At 42.1% G+C, this 26,587-nt stretch overlaps 2 protein-coding genes across 2 annotated transcripts in view; both read left to right on the top strand.

Annotated features, from left to right (window-relative positions):
* Positions 1–1,273: 1,273 nt before the first annotated feature.
* On the top strand, positions 1,274–15,200 carry mcoln1b (mucolipin TRP cation channel 1b). Its single transcript, XM_031748333.2, has 13 exons — positions 1,274–1,956; positions 4,018–4,265; positions 4,433–4,594; positions 6,215–6,371; positions 6,785–6,866; positions 6,971–7,067; positions 7,179–7,278; positions 7,375–7,481; positions 10,050–10,199; positions 10,337–10,438; positions 10,558–10,680; positions 12,134–12,340; positions 12,674–15,200. Exons 1-13 carry the CDS (start codon positions 1,914–1,916, stop codon positions 12,806–12,808), a joined length of 1,713 nt encoding a protein of 570 aa, XP_031604193.2. The 5' UTR covers positions 1,274–1,913; the 3' UTR covers positions 12,809–15,200.
* A 5,759-nt stretch (positions 15,201–20,959) lies between these two features.
* The window catches only part of wu:fb95e10 (nucleolar protein dao-5), a 37,574-nt gene continuing 31,946 nt past the window's right edge, over positions 20,960–26,587 (top strand). The window contains exon 1 of the mRNA XM_031748314.2: positions 20,960–21,258. The gene's annotated coding sequence lies outside the window, so the exon portion shown is untranslated. The remainder of the gene's footprint in view (positions 21,259–26,587) is intronic.

The raw sequence follows: 26,587 nt of genomic DNA, 5'->3' as shown, positions 1-26,587 counted from the left end.
CTGTATGCTAAAATAAGTTAACAGTCTGCTGACTGCTTCATATACAGACATGAGTGATATCTCTATACAGTGGCTTGCAAAAGTATTTGGCCCCCTTGAACTTTTCCACATTTTGTCACATTACAGCCACAAACATGAATCAATTTTATTGGAATTCCAGGTGAAAGACCAATACAAAGTGGTGTACACGTGAGAAGTGGAACGAAAATCATACATGATTCCAAACATTTTTACAAATAAATAACTGCAGAGTGGGGTGTGTGTAATTATTCAGCCCCTGAGTCAATACTTTGTAGAACCACCTTTTGCTGCAATTACAGCTGCCAGTCTTTTAGGGTATGTCTCTACCAGCTTTGCACATCTAGAGACTGAAATCCTTGCCCATTCTTCTTTGCAAAACAGCTCCAGCTCAGTCAGATTAGATGGACAGCGTTTGTGAACAGCAGTTTTCAGATCTTGCCACAGATTCTCGATTGGATTTAGATCTGGACTTTGACTGGGCCATTCTAACACATGGATATGTTTTGTTTTAAACCATTCCATTGTTGCCCTGGCTTTATGGTTTAGGGTCGTTGTCCTGCTGGAAGGTGAACCTCTGCCCCAGTCTCAAGTCTTTTGCAGACTCCAAGAGGTTTTCTTCCAAGATTGCCCTGTATTTGGCTCCATCCATCTTCCCATCAACTCTGACCAGCTTCCCTGTCCCTGCTGAAGAGAAGCACCCCAGAGCATGATGCTGCCACCACCATATTTGACAGTGGGGATAGTGTGTTCAGAGTGATGTGCAGTGTTAGTTTCCCACCACACATAGCGTTTGCATTTTGGCCAAAAGTTCCATTTTGGTCTCATCTGACCAGAGCACCTTCTTCCACATGTTTGCTGTGTCCCCACATGGCTTGTGGCAAACTGCAAACGGGACTTCTTATGGTTTTCTGTTAACAATGGCTTTCTTCTTGTCATTCTTCCATAAAGGCCAACTTTGTGCAGTGCACGACTAATAGTTGTCTTATGGACAGATTCCCCCAACTGAGCTGTAGATCTCTGCAGCTCGTCCAGAGTCACCATGGGCCTCTTGGCTGCATTTCTGATCAGCGCTCTCCTTGTTCGGCCTGTGAGTTTAGGTGGACGGCCTTGTCTTGGTAGGTTTACAGTTGTGCCATACTCCTTCCATTTCTGAATGATGGCTTGAACAGTGCTCCGTGGGATGTTCAAGGCTTGGGAAATCTTTTTGTAGCCTAAGCCTGCTTTAAATTTCTCAATAACTTTATCCCTGACCTGTCTGGTGTGTTCTTTGGGCTTCATAGTGTTGTTGCTCCCAATATTCTCTTAGACAACCTCTGAGGCAGTCTTCTTCTTCTTCTTTCATGTTTAACGGCAGCTTGCATCCAAACATGTTGCATTACTGCCATCTCTTGGCTTTTAATCTTACTTCACTCCTGAATCCTCAGATCCTCTTGATGAGACCAGTATTTCTCAAAAAGCGAAAAACCACCCCTTTCCCTTCACCATGACTTAACTTATTAACTACTTGCGCAAACGTAAGTTCTCTTCAATAAAAAATAATTATTTTATCTTAAGTCTTAATTAATAAAACTGTCATAAAACATAAAACAAAACAAAAAATGAGTCATAACCGGAACATTAGCTCAACATTTGCCCTGAATTTTTTGGCGTTTACGTCTTTAGTCCTCCCAGCAGCAATAGCTTACAGGCTAGGCATTAGTCACATGATGGAGTCACGTGGTCATAAGGAAGCGGCGACGTATTTACCTATGTGTCATCCGCAGACTGCGACAGCAATCGTCTTTTATTTTACGATGTAAACAAATAATATGAACCCGCGTCTGCTCTCTACTCGCTTTTTATGAGTGTGATGTACCCTTCCGCTGCTCCTGTGCGAACGTGAACGCATCACCATGGCATCTTCTAGTTACACCTGCATCCAAGACAGCGCCACAGGTTTGGCAATATTCAGTCCTCTCTTTTATTATCTCTGTTCACCTGTATCACTCTTTGTACCACGGATTGGTACGTATTTATTTGCTAACATCATATTACGTTATTTTATTTTTCATGTATTTGTTTATTTATTTATTTTTAAAGAGGCGGGTCCATCTGTGAAAATTTGCTAAGGTGTGATTCATATGGAGTCCCTATCGAACAATGAAAGAAACACGTCCGCTCCATGTATTTATTCACAGGTGACTCGATGCTCAAAGGATCATTCCGCCGATTTTGGACATTTAATGTTTTATTTTTTATTTTTTTTATTGTCTTGAAAAGCCTTCAAGCCTTACACTGACAGCTTCCAGCAGTCTGAAAATAAACGCTTTAAAGGTTTCCGCTTTGAAATCTACAACCAGTGGTCCTTAAAATCATCACAGTTAGCGAGCCCAAGGTGACGTCATCGAATAGCATGGACAGTTCAGCCATGTTTGTTTTGATGATAATCACATAAAATTATTTATACAGTCAAGGAGTTATCAAAATGCTATTAAGAGACCCAGCAGGATAATTCGAATTATTTTTTATCTTATTTTGACTTTGGGGGAATTACCATTCAGATACAGTATAAATACTGCCTGTCTCTCAGTCTAGTTGAGAACATGCAATTGCAATCAGGGGAGACTGCTGACTTGACAGGCTTCCCTCTATGCCAGCAGGATGAGCCACAGACAGCTGTTTTGCTGTTCACAGAATGCATGTTGATAAAAGTTGAGGAAGGAAAAAAAAAAAAATGTCCACAAGCAACGGGGGTGACTGCAACCTTGAGAAAAGTCAATTCAAGGACTTGGCAGAGAAAGGAGCTGCGAGTGTCACGTTCCTGATGTCAGACCGCTCCTGAACCAGAGATAATGTCAGAAGAGCTTACCTGGGGCACAGAACCCAAGGTGTTTGAAGTCTAGTGTGACATTTCCACAGTCTGTGGTGATTTGGGGTGCCATGTCATCTGCTGGAGTGGAGCACTTCATGCTTCTGACTGCCAAGCTTTATGGAGATGCCAATTTCCTTTTCTAGCAGGGTGCCATTGGTTCCAAAACTACTACCAAATGGCATTTAGACACGTGCTTAATTAGCTAACCGATTCAACTGATCTGAAGGCCACACAGAATCTGTGAGGTACTGTTTGGAGGGAGATGAGAAACACTTGACCCCAAACACAGACGAGCTGAAGGCAACTATCAAAGCAACCTGAGCTTCAGTGACACGTCAGCAGTGATAAAAGCTGATCGCCTCCATGTCACAGTAATTCATTATGAAGAACCAAAGAAGGATTCAGTGTATAAGAATAAGAATAACTTTATTTATCCCGAGGGAAATTCTTTTGTCATGTACATGCTCAAAGCAGCAGGAGAGACAGAGGAACAGATGAATAAGATATACAATATATACAATAAGAATAGTAGTATACAGTAATATACAGTAGGATAGTGCAAGACATAGTATCAAATAACTCTAACGAAGTAATATATATAACTGTATCCTGGAGAATAAATAACTGAATTATCAGTGCAGGCGATTCTAGAAAGTGACATAGTATTGTGCAATAGAATAAAGGGAGTAGCAGCATATGATGGGGGGATGAAACAAATATTCAATAAGGTACTGTTGGGTGATATTGCACAGTCTGAAAGGGAACAGAATAACATAATAAATAAACATGCTTTTCAGAACCTGGAATTTTATCTGTTGTAAACTCTTTTTTATTTAATGATTTTATGTAATACTCTAATCATTAAGATACTGGATTTTTGTTTTTCAGGAGCTACAAGTGGTAATCTTGGATCATGCTTGGATCATTTTTGAGCATTTACACATTAGCTTGGTTATACGAAGCTGTGAAATTGCACCACATACAGGCAGGGAGACCAGCTAACACTGCTAAGTAACAGAATTAAAGACACTCTCCAACCGCTTTTCCAGGATGAAAGGGGTTAATGTATATTGTCACTTGTTAGTAACCCTTGAGTACCTCTTTAATGCTGAGCTTCTTTCCAAAATGAATGATTTTATTAACAGAGAAGGACAGGCTACTCTCCTCCGTATCAGGCTATGGCTCCCAGGATCTTCTTGGAAGTGGCAGCTCCCGCCCTCCTAGCCTTGTGGGCTCCAAGCTCTTCCAGCAGGAGGAAGAAGGGGAGGAGGAGGCCCTGAGGAGGAAACTCAAGTACTTCTTCATGAGCCCTTGTGACAAGTATCATGCAAAGGGGCGCAAGCCTTTCAAACTTGGCCTGCAGCTGCTGAAAATCATCATTGTGACTGTGCAGGTGGATACAGCCCTTTGCTTTAACATGAATACTCTGTAGGCTCAGAATGCAAATACCCGATCGTGTCCTGTGTTTTACTCTAACTGCGCGGCGACTGCTTCTCTGCATTTGCCCAAGTGTTTCAACTCATTTGTCTTGTGCCTGTGCTCTCTGGCTCTGTCTATTAGTTGGTGATGTTTGGACTGAGTAACCAGATGGTTGTGACGTTTCAAGAGGAAAACACAGCGGCATTCAAGCACCTTTTCCTGAAGGGCTACAAGGACAAGAGTCCCCACGCTGTCCACACACAGAAGGAGATGCACAGCCACATCAACTTTGCCATAAAGCAGGTAGCCTGCTAATAATCACATTAAGTATCCAACCATGCAGAGACATTTTGAGATCTCTTGATTTATTATTATGATCAGAATTTTCATTAATATGCTTTAAAATCTGAGTTCAGTTTACATTAGATCAAGGGTCAGAGGAATGATTTTTTTAAGCCACGCATACATTAGAGATGCTTGATATTCAACTGTTTTTTTGTGGTATTATTACTAACAACGGCCCCTAATACACTGTTGTAACACTACAAAAAGCCAACAAAACAAAGCTTTATCATAGTCTTGGGGGGAAAACAGGACTACTGCAAAGCTAGCTGAGCTATTATCTTTAGCAGTTGTATCATTTACAATGTTTACTAGCTTAGCTTAGAAACACAGACTGCAGCTGATGTCTGTTTGTCTGCATTTGCAGACAATGAAGAAGTGGATGTAGTAGTCAGATGGAAAAAGTTGCTGCTGTAGGTTATGCACAGTCACAGATGTGGGTGGGGTGGAGTCAGTCCAATAGAGTATCCCAATATTTTTTGTGGTGATATTGATCACTACAGCAACACCAAATCTTGATATGTTATTAAATTCATTAAAATAGTCTGGAATACTACGAACAAGAAGGCTCATCTCATGCGCCACCATCCTGAGATGTTGTTAGCCATGGAAAACTTACATTAAATGGGCTTAACTGAAAAACCATCCAACACTGGACACACTTAGCTTGTTAAAGCTACCTCCTAATTTAGAGCAAGCTAATGGCTCAGTCACATGACCACAAATAGGACAGCAACCTCCTTGCATCCATAAAAAAAATCAGCAGCTACCTGGTGATTGTATGGATTTTTTTTCGCATTCTGCAACTGATTGCACAGGTCACCCGATAGGAGGCAACCTTTCTGCAAACAGTTGCAGTCTTACTTGGACTGATTGCAGTCACTCTCAGAAAGACCGTTGAAGGTTTGCAAATAACTGCTGTCTAATTTATAAAAGCAGAAATGTTGCCAACATGTTGCCATCAGTCTGAACTCAAGGGGGCTTGACTCAGCTGGTTGTATTTATATTCCTGTAGAACAGGAACATTGCAGAGCGAAATGTGACAGTTATATATAAATTCCTGTTAAATGTGAATTTCTGTTTATGTAGACAGCAACAGATCCAATTTCTTAGAATTTATCACAGTTATTTGGTGTATTATCAGAAACACATTGCATGTAATTGCAGACTGAATCTGTCTTATGGCAACATTAATGCAGGTTTTAGTGACAGTGCTTGCAATTTCAAATTAAAGTAAAATAACTTCATCTTATTGTGTAAAAAAGATATTGGCAAAGTTCAACTTGGTGATAAATCGTAACATATCTTATTCCATACCAAGCACATAACACAAAGTTAATAAATGTGATAAAAATGCAATAATTTTTTATCATGATTATATCAAATCTTGGGGTGTCTGGTGATTCTCACCTCCAGTAACAAAGAGATGCTGCTGTCGTGTTGCCATCCTGACTGAACCACATCCTTTTTAGTGAGAGCTTCATTGTTACTTTCTGAACGTGAAAAGTTTAACATCGCATAAAGAAGACAGATGTTTTCTCGAACTCAATTCCACCTCTCGGCTTCTCGTTCCCTCTTCAGTACTTGGCTCTACCTCAGATCTCACTGGGACGGTACGCTTATGTGCCGGGCGTCGGCGTTAACGGAAGCGCGCTCTCCCTCTGTCAGAGGTACTTTAGGAGGGGCACCATCGACCCCGTCAATGACACGTTTGACATCGACCCACATGTTGTCACAGGTAGGATAATCCTTCTTTTGATTTTTTTTTTTAAACGTTTTAAAGTCTGCTTGTTTGTTACACGTCTGTCTGCACATTCTTCCAGTGCCAGTATTTTCTTGGCCCTTAAGGAACCAATAGTGTCAGTGAGTCACTGTGTTATTGCTCCAGTGCCCTGCAACTGCCCTACTTTTAAAGACTTGAGTCCTGTAATGAAAAACACAGACGTTTTTTTCCACTTTAGTAGCAAAATACCGTGTCCGGTCCTGGGAAAGGGGTTATTTGCACACATCTGCTGATTTGGCAGATGGCTATGGCTAATGCATGATAAATGTAGTGGTAAAAATAAACCGTGGTGTGGCATTCATGTGATATGGAAAAAATCATGTATGACTTGGTTCCCCTTTTGCTATTTCTGATTTTTCTTTTTCCAGATTGCATTGGACTGGACCCACTGACGTACAGTACTGCTGCAGGAAACAGTGACTACAAGAATTTCACTCTCTTGTTTCACAAGTTAGACTCTGTCTGTTTGTGTGTTTTGGTATTAAAAGGCATTACTTTTCTTTGCGATGTGAATTCTGCACATTGAATTCTCAGCATGTCTCTTTCCTCCCCAGGCTGATCAATGTCACCATTGACTTCCAGCTGAAGGCCATCAACATTCAGACCATTATAAACAATGAAATCCCAGACTGCTACACCTTTGCTATCACAGTGAGCTCCTCTATGATCTCTAATTCAGTCAACATCCCACAGTATAGAAAAACTAAAGATGTAGTTTTTTTTGCATGCTAATAGTCACATGGTTCATGCTTTTGTCGTCAGATTGTGATGGATAACAGGGCGCACAGCGGTAAAGTTACGATCAGTCTTCAGAACCGTGCCTCCATTAAGGAGTGTAAAGACCCTAATGTGACTGGGCGTGGTGAGTGACTGGTGGTTAGGGGGGATATTTATTTACCTCCCGCTTCATTTATTTTAATTGCCTTTGATCCCTTTTATTTCTGTCCTCTTTTGTCAGCGGAGAATTACGCGCAGGAGTTCTTTGATGTGCTGGTGGCCATCGTCTGCGTGCTGTCCTTGCTGCTGTGTGGACGCTCCATCCTCAGAGGCGTCCTCCTGCAGCATGTAAGAAAACTGGCCAATCATTTCTGTATTTTTTTGTTTTTGTGATGTTAGCCTATGAAATGTATATTTTGAAATGGATATTGCACATAGCACAACTGACATTGCCTTTTTGAAGCCTTGGGTTTGGCATTTTGGCCGTCCCAGTGTTTGCCTCATATAACCTTACTTGGACAGGAGAACAGAGTGATAGGTTAGTCAACCTTAACTAGCTTGGATACCAAGATGTATCCATAGACTGCATGGGCCCTTTGCACAGACACAAATACCTGTTGTTAGTGTTCAGTGGCCTACAAAAGTGGAGCTCAGATAAGGACAGGCTGTTTGTGTGTGTACCCGCACAGTAAGGCACGAACACCATTAACCCAAGAAAAGGAAGTGAAGCCTGGTCAAAAAATAGCACCACCTGCCTGCCAGACTGTCTAGCTTTTTTAATAATGCATACATTAAGTCTTAATACATTTTACAGTACTGAGTCTTGTCTGTTACTGCAAAAGTCTTGAGTCACCCCTAATATATTTATACTTTGCTTTCAAGGAGACAGACTTTCTAAGTAGTTTTAAGCGATAGTTCTCAAGGATTTCTTTCTTCTTTGGACATTAGCTGATTTTTCACTTCTTTTTAGTTCAGTCCTTGTACCTGACCATTTTAAAAGTATTTTTTTTCTTTGTTAAGAAATACTGACCTATGAAAAAGTAACCTAACTCAAAGGATGAGCAGGTGTTGTCTCTGCACACCAAAAAACAGTTTGTTCCAATTTCTTTAGCTGAGTCTATGAAAAATATCACAGTTTTGTGACGAACACAAAACTATATTTTTATATCAACAAAGTGATTCCCGGAGAACTGTTAGTGGAAAATGTTCCCTATCTTGGCATGCTGTGCAGTCACTTAAAAAACTGAGGAAACTGGACAAGTGGAAGACAAAAAGGGAAGCATCAGGCCTAAAAACCTGTCTACAGCAGCTGAACAGTATCTGAAAATCATGTCTTAAGAAGTATGAAAAACTTCCAGCACAGACCTTCCACAGTACCTGAGAGATGCATCAGGTCCTTTATCCAAATTTGAAAATTTTGGTTCAAATGATGATCAGTATGAACAAAGGAGGTCAGGAGAGAGGTACAACAATGAGTCTTTACAACTGTAAAGCATGGTGGAGGCTCTGTCCTGGTTTGGGTTGCATGTCAGCCAGTGATGTTGGATATCTCGTCAAAAACTGATGAAATTATGAACATAGAAAAGTAACATCATCATCATATTTTGATCCGCCATTGTTAAAGCATCTGATTGGCAATGGCTTCATTGTTCAGTATGACAAAGATCCCAAACACACTGCTAGTGTAAAAGCATACCTGGTCATACATGGTCATACCATTGGCTTATCTACTCTATTTCCATGTATGTTTGCACGTTTCAGTAAAGTTTTGCACCTATTTTACTCACAAAATATAAACCAAAAAAAAGAGGGGTGACTCAAGACTTTAGCACAGTAATGGAAATGGGAGAGATATTTCCAAATTTAGGAGGAAAATATGCTACAGAGACCAAAAGGAGGCTGTAAAAAGTTTCACTTCTCCTCTGATGTCTTTCAAAATGGACCCAAGTGGACTGACCGCTTGAAGTTGCAACTTTTGTTGAGGTACTAATTAAGACTCTGCATTGCACTCGTACACTTTATGGATAACTTAGCACTTCACCCTCTCATCCAAATACAATCGCATTGGTTACATTAAAGCCTCAAATCAGAGTCTAAAACCAGTGGGTGAAGTACATCTTTCATAGTGTTGGTGGAAGTGAATCCCTTTTACAGCCAGCCTCAAGTGTCATTTGGGGAACTGTAGTTTCTTATAGTGTCATATTAACAACCAAATGAGGACACACAAAAAATATTGCCAAGAGCAGATGTCCCTAATATGGCCATCTTAGGTGCACAGCACTACCTGTGAGCACATAAGCCCCGCCAACCTGGGAATTTTACATCTCAGTAGGGGAATAAAAAAAAAGAAGCTTAAGATCTTCTGTTTTTCACAGGCAGCCAATCAGAAGAAAGTTGGCTTAAAGTTAGAAGCAAAAAAAGTTTCAGTGGATGAACTAAAGTGCTGCAAACAGACCCAGGATAAGATAAATTGTTCTGAACAGCAAATTGTGCAAAGTGAAAAACTCAGAAAAAATATCGAGCCGCAAATGAGCTTTCAAATCTTTATCATTACATTTCTCAAGGGTGCAGTGTATCAAGTTAGTCATCATGCGTGAAATGCGATTACAGAAGTTCCAATTTTCGCTTGCCACTGTGAAAGATGAGACTGGTCTGCACTGCTCGCTCTGCTGGATTGTCATTTTTCTAAGCGCTTGCCTGGAGGCCGTGGCACTAATGAGATCACAGCAAACATTACATCCTGCAATACCAACACTGTTGCCCCCTGATGCCATATATTCAACACATATAATGTCATAATGATAACAGTCACACAGGCAAAGAGAAGTAGTTAAATGCCTTTCACGGTCTCCCAGTTTTCCGGTTGTGTGTATCACATTTAAAGCCCCATTGATCATCTCCCATCTCCTTACCCAGGAGTACGTGCAGTTTTTCAAACACAAACTGGGCCGCAGCGTGAGCTGGGGAGACAGGATGGAGTTCATCAACGGCTGGTACATTCTGCTCATCGTCAGTGACATGTTCACCATCATCGGCAGCTTCATCAAAATTGGGATAGAGTCCAAGGTAACATGATGTGTGATCGGTGAGACGGTGTGCAGCTTTGTACACACTGTAAAAGAAGCTTCTTTTTTTTTTATTCCCCTACTGAGATGTAAAATTCCCAGTTTTCAGTAAGTAATGATGTCTTCCTTGTGATGCAGAATCTGTCATCATATGATGTTTGTGGGATCTTGCTGGGAACGTCCACTCTGCTGGTGTGGGTGGGAGTCATCCGCTACCTCAGCTTCTTTCAGAAATACAATGTTCGTGAAACACGCACACACACAAATGCTGACAGTATTATTTAATACAAATTTTTTATAATATGTTTTAAAATATATTTATAGTTAGTTTATTTGGTCCCTTTCTCTCTGTCCCACAGATCCTGATTGTGACTCTAAGAGCTGCTTTTCCCAATGTCATCCGCTTCTGCTGCTGTGCGGCCGCCATTTATTTGGGATATTGCTTCTGTGGCTGGATAGTGCTGGGGCCCTACCATGCAAAGGTAGTGCATGCACACAGCTGTGTCTCTAAACAGGAGTGAGCAGGCGTGAGTCACTCAGAGCAGAATTGCATGTCAGAGCATCCTAATTATGATAAACTGCCTCCCAGCATGTCATTTTTTAGCTATGTATAATTAATGGGAGGAGAAAATTGACAGTTATTAAATATGAATCAGGCAGCATTTTGTTAGGATATTGCTTTTTGCATGCAAGCAAAATAATGTAATCAATTCTGGTAGAAATATATGAAGGGCCAGCTTTCCTGAAATTAAAAACGAAATGAAAAAAATGAAAATAATTAAATGACTCAATAAAAAAATAAATATGCTAATATGTGCATCAAAAATACTGGATATAACTTGGCATTACCATATTTTTCACTCATAAGGCGCACCGGATTATAAAGCGCATTAAGCGAAACAAAACAGTCAGATAAGTCAAACTTTACTCAACTCATTCTTCTTGCTTCCTCCACTTCCGTAACATTGATTCATTAATGTTGAATTCTCTGGCAGCTGCTCTATTCCCATGTTGTTGCAGTATATTAATGACTAACCTCGTATTATGGATGGATTATCTCAGTTGTTCTCCTGACTGTAATTTGGTCCATTTAGCATCCTGCCATGCGATTGCATTTGTCCATAACCATCGGGAAGTTGCTAGCGATCACGTAGCACATCATTATATACCAGCTAGCCCAACTTCAGTAACCCTTCAAAAATCACTGCTGTTTAGTTTTCTGTCTTCATTTATGTTGGACGTGATAGCAGAGCTGTACGTTTAATTTGTTTCAGAAATCCCTCAGTCAGAACATGCTATATTATATTTAGGTGGAAACTAGCGAGCTAACTTTCTGCTAACTTCTAACTCCGTTAAATGTAATAAATTCTGTTTTCATGGATGCCTGGATGTTAAACTTAATTGTTACACCTGGTAAAGCAGCAACGCTGATCATTTTATTAAAGATGAAAGCATTTAGGCAGTTTTCCACTCTCAGTGAAGCCACAGTGTTCGTTTGACTTTGGGACCTGAAGCGGACGGAGTTTAGGACCCAGATTACTCCGTGAGGCTCCTGACTACGGTAGCTGTAATGCTCCGACAATCCATCGAGTGGTGCGGCTTCGTAGTTTACCAAAGTCGTACTAAAACATTTTTTGACAGATTTTTGAGCGCCGTGTACCACCTAAAATCTGTCCGAGGTCAGTAAACACAACCAGAATTTATATATAAGGTGCACCGGATTATAAGAAAATTAAAGGATTTTAAGTGCGCCTTATAGTCCGAAAAAAACGGTAATTCAATGAATGTGAGATTAATTGATATTTGGCTTTCACACAGAAACATTCTCTAGAAGTCCATTTTGTAGTCCGTGCCAAAAAAATAAATAAAAACACTGTAATACTGCAAAACTTTCCTTTTTAAATGATCATGCTAACTTGGACTCCATATATCCAGTTTCGCTCCCTGTCCATGGTGTCGGAGTGCCTGTTTTCTCTGATCAATGGAGACGACATGTTTGTAACATTCGCTGAGATGGAGCACAGCGGCACGCTGGTGTGGACCTTCAGCCAGATCTACCTTTACACCTTCATCTCCCTCTTCATCTACATGGTGCTGTCGCTCTTCATCGCACTCATCACCGGAGCTTATGACACCATTATGGTACAGATGCTGCTTTGTTTCTTTATTATACTGTTGGGTGGTGGTTTGAGTGCTTTTTCTAATCATATGAACAAGGTCACAGAGATGCTAAAATCTAAAACCAAAAATTTTTCCCATCAACATCTCCTCTACTTTGCCAATTTCCCAATGCCAATCTACTAAATCAAGATAATGATCATAGCTGTTGGTTAATATTGGTAAATGTGAGCCTAGATTAAGGCAGGATACTTGTGCAGTTATGTATTTATTGATTTTTACCGATAAATACGTGGACTTTATTTAGTAAGTGACAATAGCAGTTTGAAAATTTGCAGCTTTTTTGTCTTCCTGCAGGCCCAATCACAGGAGCAGGCACACGTCACAGATCTACATGCATTCATTGCACAGTGCACGGACACGCCCTGTTCTGGCAAGTTCCGTGCACCCGAAGCCTCATCGTGCTCCTTCCTCTGCTGCTGTGAGTGGTGAGGACAGTGACCTAGTAGAAGCACAGTGGGAGTAAGCAGCGTGTACGTTGAAGGACATGGGAGTCTTTCTTTCCCCCGTCTTTAAAGCACCATAGTTCCACTCCAGTAGCTGGCTGCTATTCCACTCCTTTTTCCAGACACCCAGCAAAGAGGGACGATTAACGTCTTGAGGCAGAACTGAGTGACCTTGGACTACTTTGTCCCCCGCTGACCCTGTTTGAATTTTGCATTTTAATTTGTGCTGGAATGGTAGATTGCACTGAACACTTAAAGGCCCAATTACCTGCTTCAGCTTTTGTACTGTACTGTATGAATAATTTATTGTGTCTTTCTGGCTTGTCAGGTCGGTCGGGCTTTGATGGCTAGAAGCATAATGTCGGTAAACACAGGCTGGACACCGGGTCTGTCGGGTCAAATTAGGATACAGTTTCGCTTGAATGATCCACCATTTACAGGGTTTTCATGATCATTTTATTGTTCGCATGGCTACTTAGGCAAAAGGATTTTCATACGTCTTGATTATGTAAATATGTGTATGTCTTGTGGATTTTAGGCATAAGGGTGAGGCCAGGCAAACTGGAAAAAAAACGAGATTGATCATTAACTGCAGTACATATGCTTTGGCTAACAGTCAAGGCCATTCTTCCACTCCACTTCAATTTCCTTGCTCCTCATCTCCATTGTTCACGTCCTCCTGTGACTGGAAGGAGATGATAGCCGCGTGAGGAAGGACAAGCCCTGCGGCCAACCAGCTAGTCATCAATATGTATGAACCGTTTCTGCTATAAGGTGGCAGGTGTAGGTCTGTGCTAATGCACTGCAAGGCAGGGTGTGCTTTGCTAGAACATGTGAGGTGAATGTGCTGCCTTACAAACATACAGTAACTACTGAAGATGATAAATAATTTTATGTCTTTTTATGTTAATTGGTAGTAGACCTTTTTCACAGCAGCCTTTTAGCAATGAAATATGTAAATGTAGGCGCTGTCTAATGACATCAGTGATGGTTTTTTTCCTTAATACCTGCATTTATGTTTATATTTAATGTCAGAACGGTTGCACTAAAAAAATCTTTAAATTTGTTGTAGCTGTTAGACTAAGAAAAAAATGAAGGAAAAAAATGAAGGAGACTATTCAGTACCCAAATGAATTTTTGATTCCCTTCCCTCTCTTGTTCTTTTCAACCAGCGACTTTTTTAATGGTTTAAAAATACATTCAAATGTTTGATTTAAATGTAGCTTAACCGCGTAGTCTCACAGGAATTGCCCTGGTTCTGTTTACTGCTACTCTGCTAAGCTAGGCTAATTTTGTTTTAGCAGCATTTGTTTAGCGGGAAATGTTTTCTCACCCCTCCCTATTACAGTATTGAATTATTTTTGTATAGTTCAGTTACTAAGATGCTGGAATATCAAAACTGAATTTTTATTTTCTAGTAAATGAGAAGACGTTGGCTAAATTCGCTTTAACTAAGGCAGTTTTGGCTAGTAGCTTTTATAGCTACGTTACAGTCACAAGACTTTGGTTTAAACTGTTCTTGTTCATTTTTAGTCTTTTCCCCCTCATTTCTTTCCTAATTACACAGTTGTACAGTATAACAATAGTACAGGGAAAATCTCCAAAGGTCAAATGCCAGTCCAAACATTTTCTTTTTAATATTTCCTGAAATATATAGCTAATACATTTTGTCTTTGTATGCTAGTTTGGATTGTAGGCAGCACAGTTGTATCTCTGTTTTATATAATGGTTCACTTAGACTCTTTCTGTTGAAGCTATGTGTGAAATGGCTCCATTATTTTATTCATGAATGATAAGGACATCTCTTGAAGTACCTATATAAACTTGAAGTAGTGGTGAAGATGCAGTATGCTGCATAGGGTGATATGAACGGCTTTCAGTGCACAAAAACTGGATCAGGACAACGGGAACAAGGGGTTTTGAAATGCAACAGATATCTGGCATTTGTATTATTTTTAATGTGAACTGATTTGTTTACTTTGATGCTGTTTACAGTTATAAATAGCGGGGAGGTTTTAAGCGGCATTTGTGCACATTTATTTCCTCTTAATTAAAGACCGATGCACAACCTATAATTGTGATATAATGTGCCACATAGGAGTTGTATATCACAGTGGAACAATGCACTATAAATGCAACATGTCTGTTAGTGTTCTCCTGACACTTGTGGAAAAGCTCTTTAAGTCTGTTTTGATTTAATGGGAACAGCTGCTCACTGTGTTTGTTTGGCTGCTTTTTTTTCATGCTGTCTTAATTATTTTTTACCTAATTTTAAGAAAGTGCAAGATTGCCGATCTGAGGAATTTGTACAGGTTTTTACTTTCTTTTTTGTAAAGATGTTGTCTTCTGAACGCAAAATAAAAAAGAATTTAAAAAATGTCATGGCTCGCTCAACACTGATGACATCTCTTGGACTAATCCTAAATAAATTGGGCAATTTATGTGAATGAAAACAAATAACACAATATTTTCATTTCAAAATGTCGGTTTTATTGTGACTGATGTCATGGCCTCGCGACCAAAGCAGCTGCTAAGTTTAAAAAATAAAAACTTGCACTGCAGTCTGATGAACTTGTGCTGTGTTGTGGTAGTCTGGCACCACTAGAGGGAGAGAGCAGGCTCTTGTCTGAAGCCAACTGCCAACCAGTCACAGGAAATCTATGCAATACGAAGCAATAAGGAAATAACAGGAAGCCAAAACACAGGCACTTTGGTGGACAAGAGCAGGGGGATAAAACATCACCCTTATAAAAGCTAAATTACGCTGAGTAAAGTACTTAAAACTTTGAGTCTGCCATAATCACAAACTACCTTGCAACTCAGCATGAAATAAATGGAGGAAGAGGGTGGCTGTTTCAGCTAAATCAAAACCACACAGTGAAGATGGGAAGTAGATAGCATGTGATAGACTAAGATCAAAGCAGATGCTCCTCTTAGTGAGGTGAGCTGCTACAGCTTTCCAATATCCTCAGAACCTGCATCAATTATTCACTCAAAGATGCAGCCGAGGGCTGGCTGAGGAACTGGCCAGCATGCTCTTAACATCATCAGATTTTAGCCTGGAGCTGATTAAACAGTCCCAAAGAGAAAGCAGGCTGCAGGGTGAGGCCTTGCAAATGGCTTCTACCTGGTCAACGATATTTGCATGCCAAATATAGTTGACCAGGGCCTTTTTGAATAAAGGACCAGAGCAAAAACCACAGTGGATATGAATCCTTGCAACGAGATATTACCGTCACTATCATCACCATCGTGTTCTGTGGGCGACAGATACACACAAAAGAACACGCCTGCTGTGTGATGATGGCCCATTAATGAGGGTCTCGTTGCCTTCCTTCATCACATGTTGCCTTTCAGTGGCTGTAGAAGCATCCTGTATGTTAATGACATGCAGTGCTGGCACGTTGTGGTCTTCAGGGAGTCCACGTTGTGCACAGAGAGCAGCAGCTGCACTGGCGTGCACTAACCTGCATCCGCCTGGTATTTGTTCACACGTACACACCCCGTTTGTGGGATAATGATATTCATGCTATTGGAGTGTGAAGTGCTGTGCAGGGTGATAGCTCTCATGCATTTGGGAGACACTTGTCTGAAAAGGGGGTTGATTTGTGAATATCTTTAGGGGAAAATAATGGGTGTGTCTCTTAGTGCCAGCTGCTTTCCTGGGTGGCTCGAGAGGGCTGGCAGCAGTGGTGTGCTATGCTGCAGATTGTCATATTGATCAGATAACAAATAAATGTCGCGCCAGTATTGCCGATACCATTACCGATACTTTTTACTCATAAAGACAGCTTATGCCATGATTTATGAGATGAGGTTTATTTTTTAAAACAAAGGACAAATGTGCAAATTCTGAGCCTACATGTTGCTGCTCAGTACCGCTGAGTCATGTGACTGCACCACAACTAAAAAAAGCAGAGCAGGGAGGAGAGGGCAGCGTAAAGTGTGCCAGCATGAGAGGTGTTTGCACAGACATGTCTCCTTCTGAAATTAGAGGAGACAAACAAGCTAAAGCATCAATCCTGTTGTGATGATGTCGATCTAATACCAATACCGGTGTTGGTATCGATACTATCGACATTTGGATCAATCCATCCAACCCCTAACTTGCAGGCGGTTAAGGCATCCCAGAAACATCATCACACCACACACCAAACCCTAACCACAACCACATGCAAACCCCCAACCCTAACTCCGACCCGTTTTTGTTTGTTTTTTTCCACATTGGAAACCTATGACATCATAACAACATGACTGGTGACTTGCAATGCAGAACCTGGACCAACATTAATTATAATGATCCAGGGACGACACCAACACTGGGATGTATCAGATGCACTCGAGATTCCGACCTCTGTGCAATCTGACTGCTACATGCTGGAATATGTGAAACACAATTAGAGCATGCCTGTATCTGCTGCTTGTTAAATAACTAATGTGTTGTGTAAGAGTTTTGCAAAAAAGGTTGCAGACTCTTGACCAGCGGCCAGATTTGTTTGGTTTTTGTTGATGGGGGGGCTTGACTGAGCGCCAGCCCCTTTTGTGCTGCAGCCGCCCCAGCTGGACTGCGGGCTATGTGGACAAAAAAACAATGAGGTAAATAACACGGGAACTGTGCAGCGGGGTACACGGCCCTGCCTCTTCCTGTCTCCGGTGCCGCACACCACCGCCTTCCTCTCTTTGTTGCACCCGGTTGACCATGCCAATACGTCCGTCAGCATCAACTTAGCAGGCATCGAACGCACCCGAGTCCCTGCCTTCTTCCTGGTCTCCTTCCATTTAGTTGCATGCTTTACTGACGCGACAAAATTCACACATTTCTACAGTATGTGGCTGCAATCTTGATCTGTCGTTTGAATAAACAAAACAAAAAAAACAACTAACTAATCTTGTTGGTGTGAGACAACACAACACACCCTCTTCAAACAGACAAATCTGAGGTCAATCCACTTTGCAGGAAGAGAAACGAAGCTGCCTCTGGACATCTGATCGAGAGGGATAAAGGGCAATAACAGGTTTTCATGCAAGCAGGTGAGCGGTGTAGTGTCATACATCGAATTGTACGTTTCCGCCCTGAGCTCAGGCGAGAAACACAAGCCTAAATAAATCTCACCTCTGCAGCACTTGGAAAAGGAAGAGCACACCACAGGCTGGACATGAAAAGAAGCCTATCTTAGAACAGACCAGCACACAAAAGCCTGGCTCATGCAGACAGGAGGCAGGCGGCTGCTGAGAGCTAAGCAACAGAGGCAGCAGCAGCAGCAGACAGGCAGACAGACAGACAGACAGACAGGCGGCATGCCCACCCAGACTGTGTCTGATGAAAAGCTCTGTTCTGGTGAAGAGCACGCTGCACAAGAAACAAAAGCTTTTCAGGGAATGAAACAATGCCCTCCGGTATCTGTTTGTGACTTGAGAGAAAACGCGCAACTTTAACCGAAAGCCAGACTCACTCTACGCTCTGCTCTTTGGTTGCCTTTTCCTTTCCCGCTGGCTGCCTCACCCTTTTCAATTAGTGTCATCCAATTTGAGATTTGTTCGCTCCAACTGGGACAGGCTGACGCGACGGGCAGGTGGGCATTTGGGATCTGGCTGGTGGAAATGTGACTTTGAGGACAAAAGAATGTGCAAGACCTTCCAGAAAAAACAAAAGAAATGTAATTTCAATTTGGAAACGCCTCGTGGGAGATGAAACTGTTAAGGAGAAACATGAAAAATATTCCAGATATTACAATCAACAGGTCTGAAATGCAATGAAGGTTTTTGAATTCTTGATGCAACAGTAGCACCGAGGGCAGACAATGCAGGCAACTTGATGCATGGGGTGCAGCAGTAATGTGTGTGCATGTGTGTGTGTGAGCGTGCATGAGTGTGTGTGTTCAGTCGAGCATGGAGAATGGAAGAAAAGGGTCTGAGGGGCCTAGAGGGAGGGCAACAGACAGCCAGGAGAAACTCGGACAAGAGAGTAGGGTGACTTGCAAGAGGTGACATCATCCTTTATTTGAATAATCCCTCAGGCTGGGAGGTGATTGGCTCCTCTTAGAGAAAGCAGAGCTCCTCTGCTGCTATTCACCCTTTTCAATTTCAGTATGGCGCGCTGTCCTGGTGAATGCTGCCTTCAAGGACTCATAGTGAGCTCCTGTTTCTGAGGACGAAAAGAAAGACTTACTGGGAGTGTAAGTTCATCCTTTCTTTTCCCTCAGTGAACATGTGGCGTCGGGATGTGCTAGATGTTGCCATGCAACACAGAAAGACCCAGACTCACAGAAAGACAGAGAGTAGTACTTTTTTTTAAACATGATGCAGTTTACAATTGATCTTCTTCTTCTTTCAGCTGATCCCTTTATGGGTCGTCACGGTGAAACATCTATATCCCTAGCAACCTCCTATGAAGTTTTCCTCTTTTTTTCCTGCCTGGGAGCTCCATCTTCAACATCCTGACTTTGTCTCCAAACTGCTCAATATGAGCTGTCCCTGCGATGTACTCATTTCTAATCCCGTCTATGATACTCACTTCCAGGGAAGATCTCACTATCTTCAGGCCTGCCACCTCCAAGTCGTCCTTCTGTCTTTGTGTCAGTACCACCGTCTCCAAACCACTCATCATGCCAGGTCTCACTACTCACTCACTTTTAAACTTCTCCTTTGACTCTTGCTGCTATCCTTCTGTCACAAATCACCCCTGACACTCGTCTCCAACTGCTCCACCCTGCCTGGACTCTCTTCTTCACCTCTCTTGTGCGCAGTCAATTGCCTTGGATAGTTGATCCCAGGTATTTAAACTCACCTACGCTCACTATCTCTACTCCTTGCAGCTTCACCTTTCCGTCCATCTCCCTCTCATTCACACACATGTATTCTGTCTGGATCCTACCGTCTTTCATCCTTCTTCTCTCCAGTCCAAACCTCCACCTGTCCAGGCTCTCTACCACCTGTTTCGTGTGTGTTTCACCATGCTTATTTCTCAATAAATGTGGGATTATACAGTTTCAGTGCTAAGAGCAGGCATGACATGTCTTCTGTGGGTCTGTGGGAGTTTTGTTAATTCATACCCGTTGTCTGTTTGATTACTTTATATCTCATCCTCGTCATTACAGGAAATCTTTTTTTTTCTTGCTTTGCACTTGTTTGCTCTTGAAATAGTTAATCCTCATAATCAAACAATTTAAAGTTTCAAATAATAAAGCCAATATATGTATCAATAATCCCTGTGAGACAACATGTCATCCTTCAGTGTCTTTTAAATTCTCAGTTTTAGACAGGCATTTTCTGCTCTTGACTCTTTATGATGTCATAGAGAGAGGGTAATCCTAATATGGTCATCTCAGGCAGGCCACACCCACCTGCTGTTCAAACCTACTTTTTTAACATGAGGCTAAAACTCTTTTTCAGACTGAACTCAAAGGGGACGCCAGGTATAAGATAAACTGGGTTTATTATCAACTAACTGCATGGTAGCATGGCGGTGCAGTGGTTAACACTGATGCCTCACAGCATGGTCCTGGGTTGGAGTCGTTTCTCTGTGGAGTTCTCCCCTGTGTCAGCCTGGGACCCGCCTCTTACCTTGTGACAGCTGGTATAGGCTCCCTGAAGAGGATGGTCTAGTTTTCAAAGAATAAAAACATGGAGTTAAAAATGAGCATAACAAGTAAAATAACATAAACTAGCTCACTTGGGCTGAATCTATGGTTTGATAATGTCCTAGGGTATCTTGAAATTTTAAAATAATAATAATAATACTAATAATAGTGATAATAATAATAATAAGTGTTTATTATTATTATTTATTTATTTGGTGATGCTTGTGGATTTTGTTACCCATAGTGAAAAATGGACTACCTGCTAACCTGCTGCATACTGAAGCTTTATGTAGTTTATTGTCCTTCGAGACATGTAAATGGTATTCATTTTATTAAGTAGCATTAACTGAGGGTAAAACGGCAAAAAACGAAACAAAAATCCAACGATCCCTTCACGTTATCAGTATCAGTCAAGTATAACTAATTGCTCTAGATACGTCAACAGATTTAGTTATGCTTTCATACTGAAACCTCTCACAATTCCCACTTTTTCCAGGGGCACCTGAAGGCGGCGTCAGCCCTCTCCTCAGCCTGTCCATCCATCCGTTCACCGGTCTACTATCGTGTGTGTGTGAGAGAGGAGCAAAGCCTCATTCTCCTCCTTTCTTCCTTTCAGGGAACGCGCATCACTTGTGAAAAACGGCGCTTGAGACCTAGAAGTTTTTTTGTCTGACGTCTCGGCTCCATTTGCTCAGCTCTCCCGCGATTTTCCGCCCCTCATTCCCGGTTTCGTTTTTAATTCCCATCCTCACTTTCTGTCGTTTTTTTGCCGGACTCGAGGATCCAGTCTGGGTGTACCGGCTAACACTTGGGCGTAGCTGGAGAGGATTTTGCTAGCTCGTCGCTGCACTAACCGGTAAGGTCGAGATTTCTTTAGCTTTAGCTAGCATGCTATTGTCAGTTAATAAGTCATGTTTAGCTAATTAAAACCACAGTTTAAAATGAATGTCTGCCGTCCGTTACGGAGTGTCTGCTCTGCTTACTATGTTATTACTCGTGTTTTCACATTAACGCTAAGCAGCGCAGTGGAATCCGGCTCGCTCTTTGTGTGACTGGATAATTGCGTCGGAAATGTACAAACGGGTTTGTTTTAGTGTCACTTCATCATTTTTGAGGGCGAGCCGCTCCGTTTCAGTCACTTTGATTCCCGTGCAAAGGGGCTTGATGGGGCGGTGGCAGGCTGCATGGTAGCTTGAAGTGCTCATAGGACCTGTTAGACCAAAGCTAAAAAAACAAGAAAAACAGCTAAATGCCTTTAAATCCACGCTCTTGTTTATTTTCAGAGTGTTTCCTCTCGCTGTGTGACTGTATTATCCGCCTTTTTAACCTCTAAACTTTCCCTTCTTCTGACCTCCCCTTCCTTCTCCATCCTCCATCGCGGTTGCCCATTGTTCTGTGATGAGCCAACTAGTGTGAGTTGCTGAGCAATGTTTCAGCCGTCTCAGTGGGGGGAAAGAAGCTGGCAGATATCGTGCTAATAAATTTGCAGCTTTCGTTTTAACTCAACAGACCAACTTTGGGCGTATTTGGAGCATGTTAAAGCAAATCTCTGCGCAGATCCTGCAGGGAGAGTGTAAATCTCAGAGAGAGTTTGTGCACAGTCTCATGCTGGCATGTAATCAGAGGTGATTAATGTCACTCCCCCACCATCACCACCACCTCGTCTCCAAAAAGTGATCAGCTATTGTGGCATAAGGCTGGAGGGGCTCCCTCGCTGACTCCTTTTTTTTTTTTTTTCTTTTGGGTGAGTGAGTGCAGCAAGACAGATTACGCTCCCTCTCTGCTGAACAATAGGGAGGAGAAAACACTGACAGTTCCCAAAGCCTGGCCAAGAGCGTTTAATAAACTGCAAACATGCAAGCATTAAAAATCTTTATCCTCAGTCTGCAACTGTATTCTTTTCCCCCAGAGGTGGCTCAGACAAGGGACATAAATTGTCTCGAGCTCTGTGGTCTCGGTGGGCACGGCTTGGTCAAATAATGAGCAGCGATCGACCGTGAGGAAACGCCATCCCAGGGCAACTAATACGGACACTTTTCAGGCTTGGGGTTTGGAGACCCTCCAAGACTCTTAAGTCAGGGGGTGGGCTAAGCCATCCATGAGTCTGCCGCCCCCCCCCCCCCCGCTCTCTCTCTGGTGCGTGGATGAGAGAATGGCTGACTCATGGAGTCAGTGGGATGAGGCAGGCAAATGGAGGACAGACATGCAGCCTAATGCAATCATGTGAAATTAAATTTATCTGCCATTGAAAACCACACTCAGCTTTATGAAGTTATTTAAGATGTTTCAGAAAGATTATTACTTGGAGGGTGGAGATTATTGCCATATTGTGTGTGTGTGTGTGTGTGTGGAGGGGATTTGTCAGAAGCTAAACAATGAAGCGGATCATTGTAATTAGGAAAAATCTGATGGAGTTATCTACTTTCTTTCTAGTTGTATCTTCTCTGTCTTTGTTTGTATTGTATTTTTTTAAAAATTAACATTTATCCCTCTGTCGTTTGTCTGCTTTTGGAGTTGGAATCAAGGGTGTGGGTGTCTACAGTGTTAGCGGTCCACGAGGACTAAGCGCCGCTGTCTCAAATAGTCTCCCATAGCCCGCACAGCTACTACTACTATGTGTCCACTAAATGAAATGAAGAGTTGCTTCAGATTTCTACTTAATCACTTTAAAGTAAACCTGACAACTTCCATTTAAAACACAAAGTTTTAAATGATAAAATCACCATATGTAAAACTAATCACAAGGTCTCAAACTGTTTTTTTCTACTCTGGACTTTGTATGATGTCAGTGAGAGCAGATAGTCCTAATATGGTCATGCTCAGGCAAATAAACCCCGCCCATCTTATGTTTTGCTAGGTGCAGCCAGTCAAAAGACATCTGCGTTTAAGATAGTGGTAAGATGGCTAAAAGAGCTTTTTTCAGACAGTGGATGAACAAAATAAATAAAATAAATAAAACAAAATAAATTTGAACTGTGAATGAGCATACTTATACTAGAGCCCCGTTAACAGGAACCATGTGGTAACGAGATTAATTATCTAACTCAATGGTTGTAGTTCATATCTTTAATAAAAGGATGTTATAAATGCTTGCTTAGATCTTGTAGATTCACTGAGAGAAACTGTGCAGTAATTGTGTCTCTCCCCCTGCGTTTGTCTGTGCAAAACATACCTAAAATATCTGAAATATGCATACCTGTTTTAGTTTTTTCAAAGAAAAGCTCTTTCATAAGCATTTGTTTCAAGGCAATTTAAATTCTAATGACCTATTTTGCCCTAAGCTGGCCTTTCGACCCATGCCTCGGTCTTGAGAGGGGGAGATGGTTGTTGCATTAATAGACCTGTGTGTCAGCTCGCCCTTAGTCAAAGCCCTGGTGTTGGTGGGTGTGTGACTCAGAATGACACCCCCCCAGTTCTGAACTTCTCAGCAGTGACAAGGACAAAACTGGCCCTGTGGTCATCGAGCTTTTTTCGGCCTGAACCCGTGGCCCTTGCACTTTATGGCCTCATTAGAAATTACCACTATCGCCCCACAGCTCTCTTTTAATCCATGGCAACAGCTGCACAATAGCTTCTTGTTTGGAGATTATCAAAACACCAACAGAAACAGTATGTTTGGCTGCATTTCCTTTTGTTTGCTGACTGATTGAGGTTTGAGGAAACCGCCGCGGGCACCGCATTGAATTTTCACAGTGAGGACAAAGAAGAGATAAACTTTGCTGTCGTCTGGCCGCTCTAGCCTTGATAGCAGCCTCGGTTGGTGGCGTCGCAGTTGTCAGGGCATGCAGTTGGCAACTGGCGACGCGGTTTTGAGTCTGTATTTGCCAGCAGCTGCAGTAATTTGCTGTGTTTGGGCTCTCTGAATTCCTCTGGTGGGAGGCTGGATAATGGACATGGTTCACAGCCCTGTTGCTAGGCTTCAAGACCAGATTTGTCATGGCACATTGTGTTTGTGGCGCCTTGATTTTTTTTTTTTTTTTGCGTTTTGGTGCAATCTGGTCTTCGATATAGTTGAAAAATTGGTCCAGACTGATGGTTGCTTCAATCTCCTCTAACAAATTTGGCTCTGAGATAATGGAGTCAGTGACGCCGTCCATACATCGCCATTGCCGTGTGTTTGTGGCTAAACTGGTCAAGATTATATTAGTGTCTACCCAGCCTACCCTCACCACAGGCTCAACAGGAATGATAGGCATTTGTGCCTGACACTGGTGCTTACCATAAGCAGCTGTAACAGCCAATTTATTTCTCAGTCATAACAGTTTACCCTGTTGACATAAATCTTGCTTTGCCTTTTTCATTCTTTGCTCTAACATAAATCACCAACTTCCTATGAATTGCTAAATAAGTGTTTCTGTCCTGGACAGATGTGCCATTTTAAGGCCAGATGTGTGCTTCTCAGGAGGATGTCTTTCAGTAGGTGCCGATCAGCCTGACCATGCAACCTGTCTGCCATCCTGCAAGAGATCAGATTCCATCTGGAACGTGCCACGTTCCACTTAAAACGTGACGGCATAATCCTCTTAAGGACAGAGACGTTCCGGTTGTACATTGCATGCGGAAGTCCGTGTCCCCCCTCTGTAAATCTCAAGAGAGCACCGGAGCCTCTTGGGCAGCATTTCTGCCCTTCTGTCCAGATGCCTCGGTTCTGGTCTCTTCCCCTGTCTCTGTATCTGCTCTATCTGGTGTCATTGATCCAAGCCACCAGCTGGTCCTGGGCTGGCCTGATCTCATTTACCCCCTGAGAGGAGCTTGTTTGTGGGCAGACGGCCCATTATGGAGATGATCCAGCAGCTCTTCAAGTTACAAATTAGCTTTAGATTCTCTGTTAGGTCCCCCGTCTCTCTCTGTGTCTTTCTCTGTCATTATTTTCCCCTCCCCCCTCCTTTTTTTTTAAATTTTTTTTTAAAGCTGTCCTCTCTCTAAAACCATGTCATCAACATCTCTCTTATCTCCCAGAGGGAAGAGCTAACAGCATCAGAGGAACCTGCCTCACTAATGCACTTCCTCTGTCTGTTTCTGTCTCCTTCACTGCCCTGGCCATCTGTGGAGTTGCCTGCTTGGCTCCCCACTTTCTCCTGTGCGATCGATATCCACACAGTGGAGCTCTGCGCTGCCCTGCTGGTTGCCCCTGCAGGCGGTGGAGCTCAGCCAGACTGTAGTAGGGCCTTCGCCATTGGGGCCGTTGTTTGTAGTTGGGATCTGTCTCCACCCTTATTGTTGTGGGGCTGATTGCCCCTCCAGCCCTGGCTCCACACAGTATTGTCTACTTTCTGGGACATACTAAGGCCCCTTTAACTGCTTCATATTCCTTCCTTGTTCTTTCTTGCCTGCCTTCCTTGCCCCTCTCTCTGTTTCTGTGGACAGTTTGTGGACAGTTGAAGCTAACTGTTCAAGATTAGCATCTCTCTTTGTCCAGGGTTAATGAGCTCTGTCATGTGTTAATCTTCCTGTCCCCAGGGTGCTGAGTTTCCCTGTACCACACTATGAGAACCAAAGGCTTCAAGTGCTTGCATACTGTGTATATTTTTTATCTCTTTTCTTTGGTGTGTGTGTGTGGGGGGGGGTTTACTATGCATCATGGACATATTGGGTGCATTATTATTCTTGACCCTTTGCTTTAAAATTTTTCAGTAGTTGTTATTATGTTTTGTTTTTTTATCGCATTTACATCATTAACAAACTCTTAATTGTAAACTCTTAATTCGGTTGCTCACTTGATGACATTGTAAAATCTTAGTGCCCCTGAAGAGTCCTAAGGATTAGTACCAGCCTTTCTGATCACATGTTTCTGTGATCCAGGTGACTGTCACACAATCTGCTGCTCCCTCTCAGCCAAGAAAAGTAGAAAAAAGACTTGCAGAGTATTTCTTATGCCTCAGTTTGTCTTACTGAGCAGCCCAGGGAACAACTGGAAATCTTTCGGTAGGAATGACTGTACTATACACCATTAAGGAGTTCACTTGACAAGCAGCAAAGAAGGAGACAGGTGTTTATGTTTGCTTTGGTCGTGCCGTCTATAAGAGGTAGGTCTGGAGAACTGATGGCATCCACATCCTTAAAGTATTTCTCTTTTAATCGTATTTCCATCCATTTGGGTACATTTTCCATGTGATGTCTGGGAGAAAAATGCTAGATATTTTAATGCCTAGCAAGGGTGTAAACATCATCAAAGGAAAGTGGAA

This window comes from Oreochromis aureus, linkage group 4, assembly GCF_013358895.1.
Source record: "Oreochromis aureus strain Israel breed Guangdong linkage group 4, ZZ_aureus, whole genome shotgun sequence".
In the NCBI taxonomy this organism is placed as follows: domain Eukaryota; kingdom Metazoa; phylum Chordata; class Actinopteri; order Cichliformes; family Cichlidae; genus Oreochromis; species Oreochromis aureus.
This window is presented reverse-complemented; position numbering and strand designations above follow the sequence as displayed.

Excerpts from the sequence above, each read along its gene's own strand:
- mcoln1b (XM_031748333.2), top strand. The coding sequence starts at position 1,914 with ATGGCATCTTCTAGTTACACCTGCATCCAAGACAGCGCCACAG. Across the intron at positions 10,439-10,557 it reads GCTTCTTTCAGAAATACAAT|ATCCTGATTGTGACTCTAAG; the intron begins GTTCGTGAAACA and ends TCTGTCCCACAG. Across the intron at positions 10,681-12,133 it reads TGGGGCCCTACCATGCAAAG|TTTCGCTCCCTGTCCATGGT; the intron begins GTAGTGCATGCA and ends CCATATATCCAG.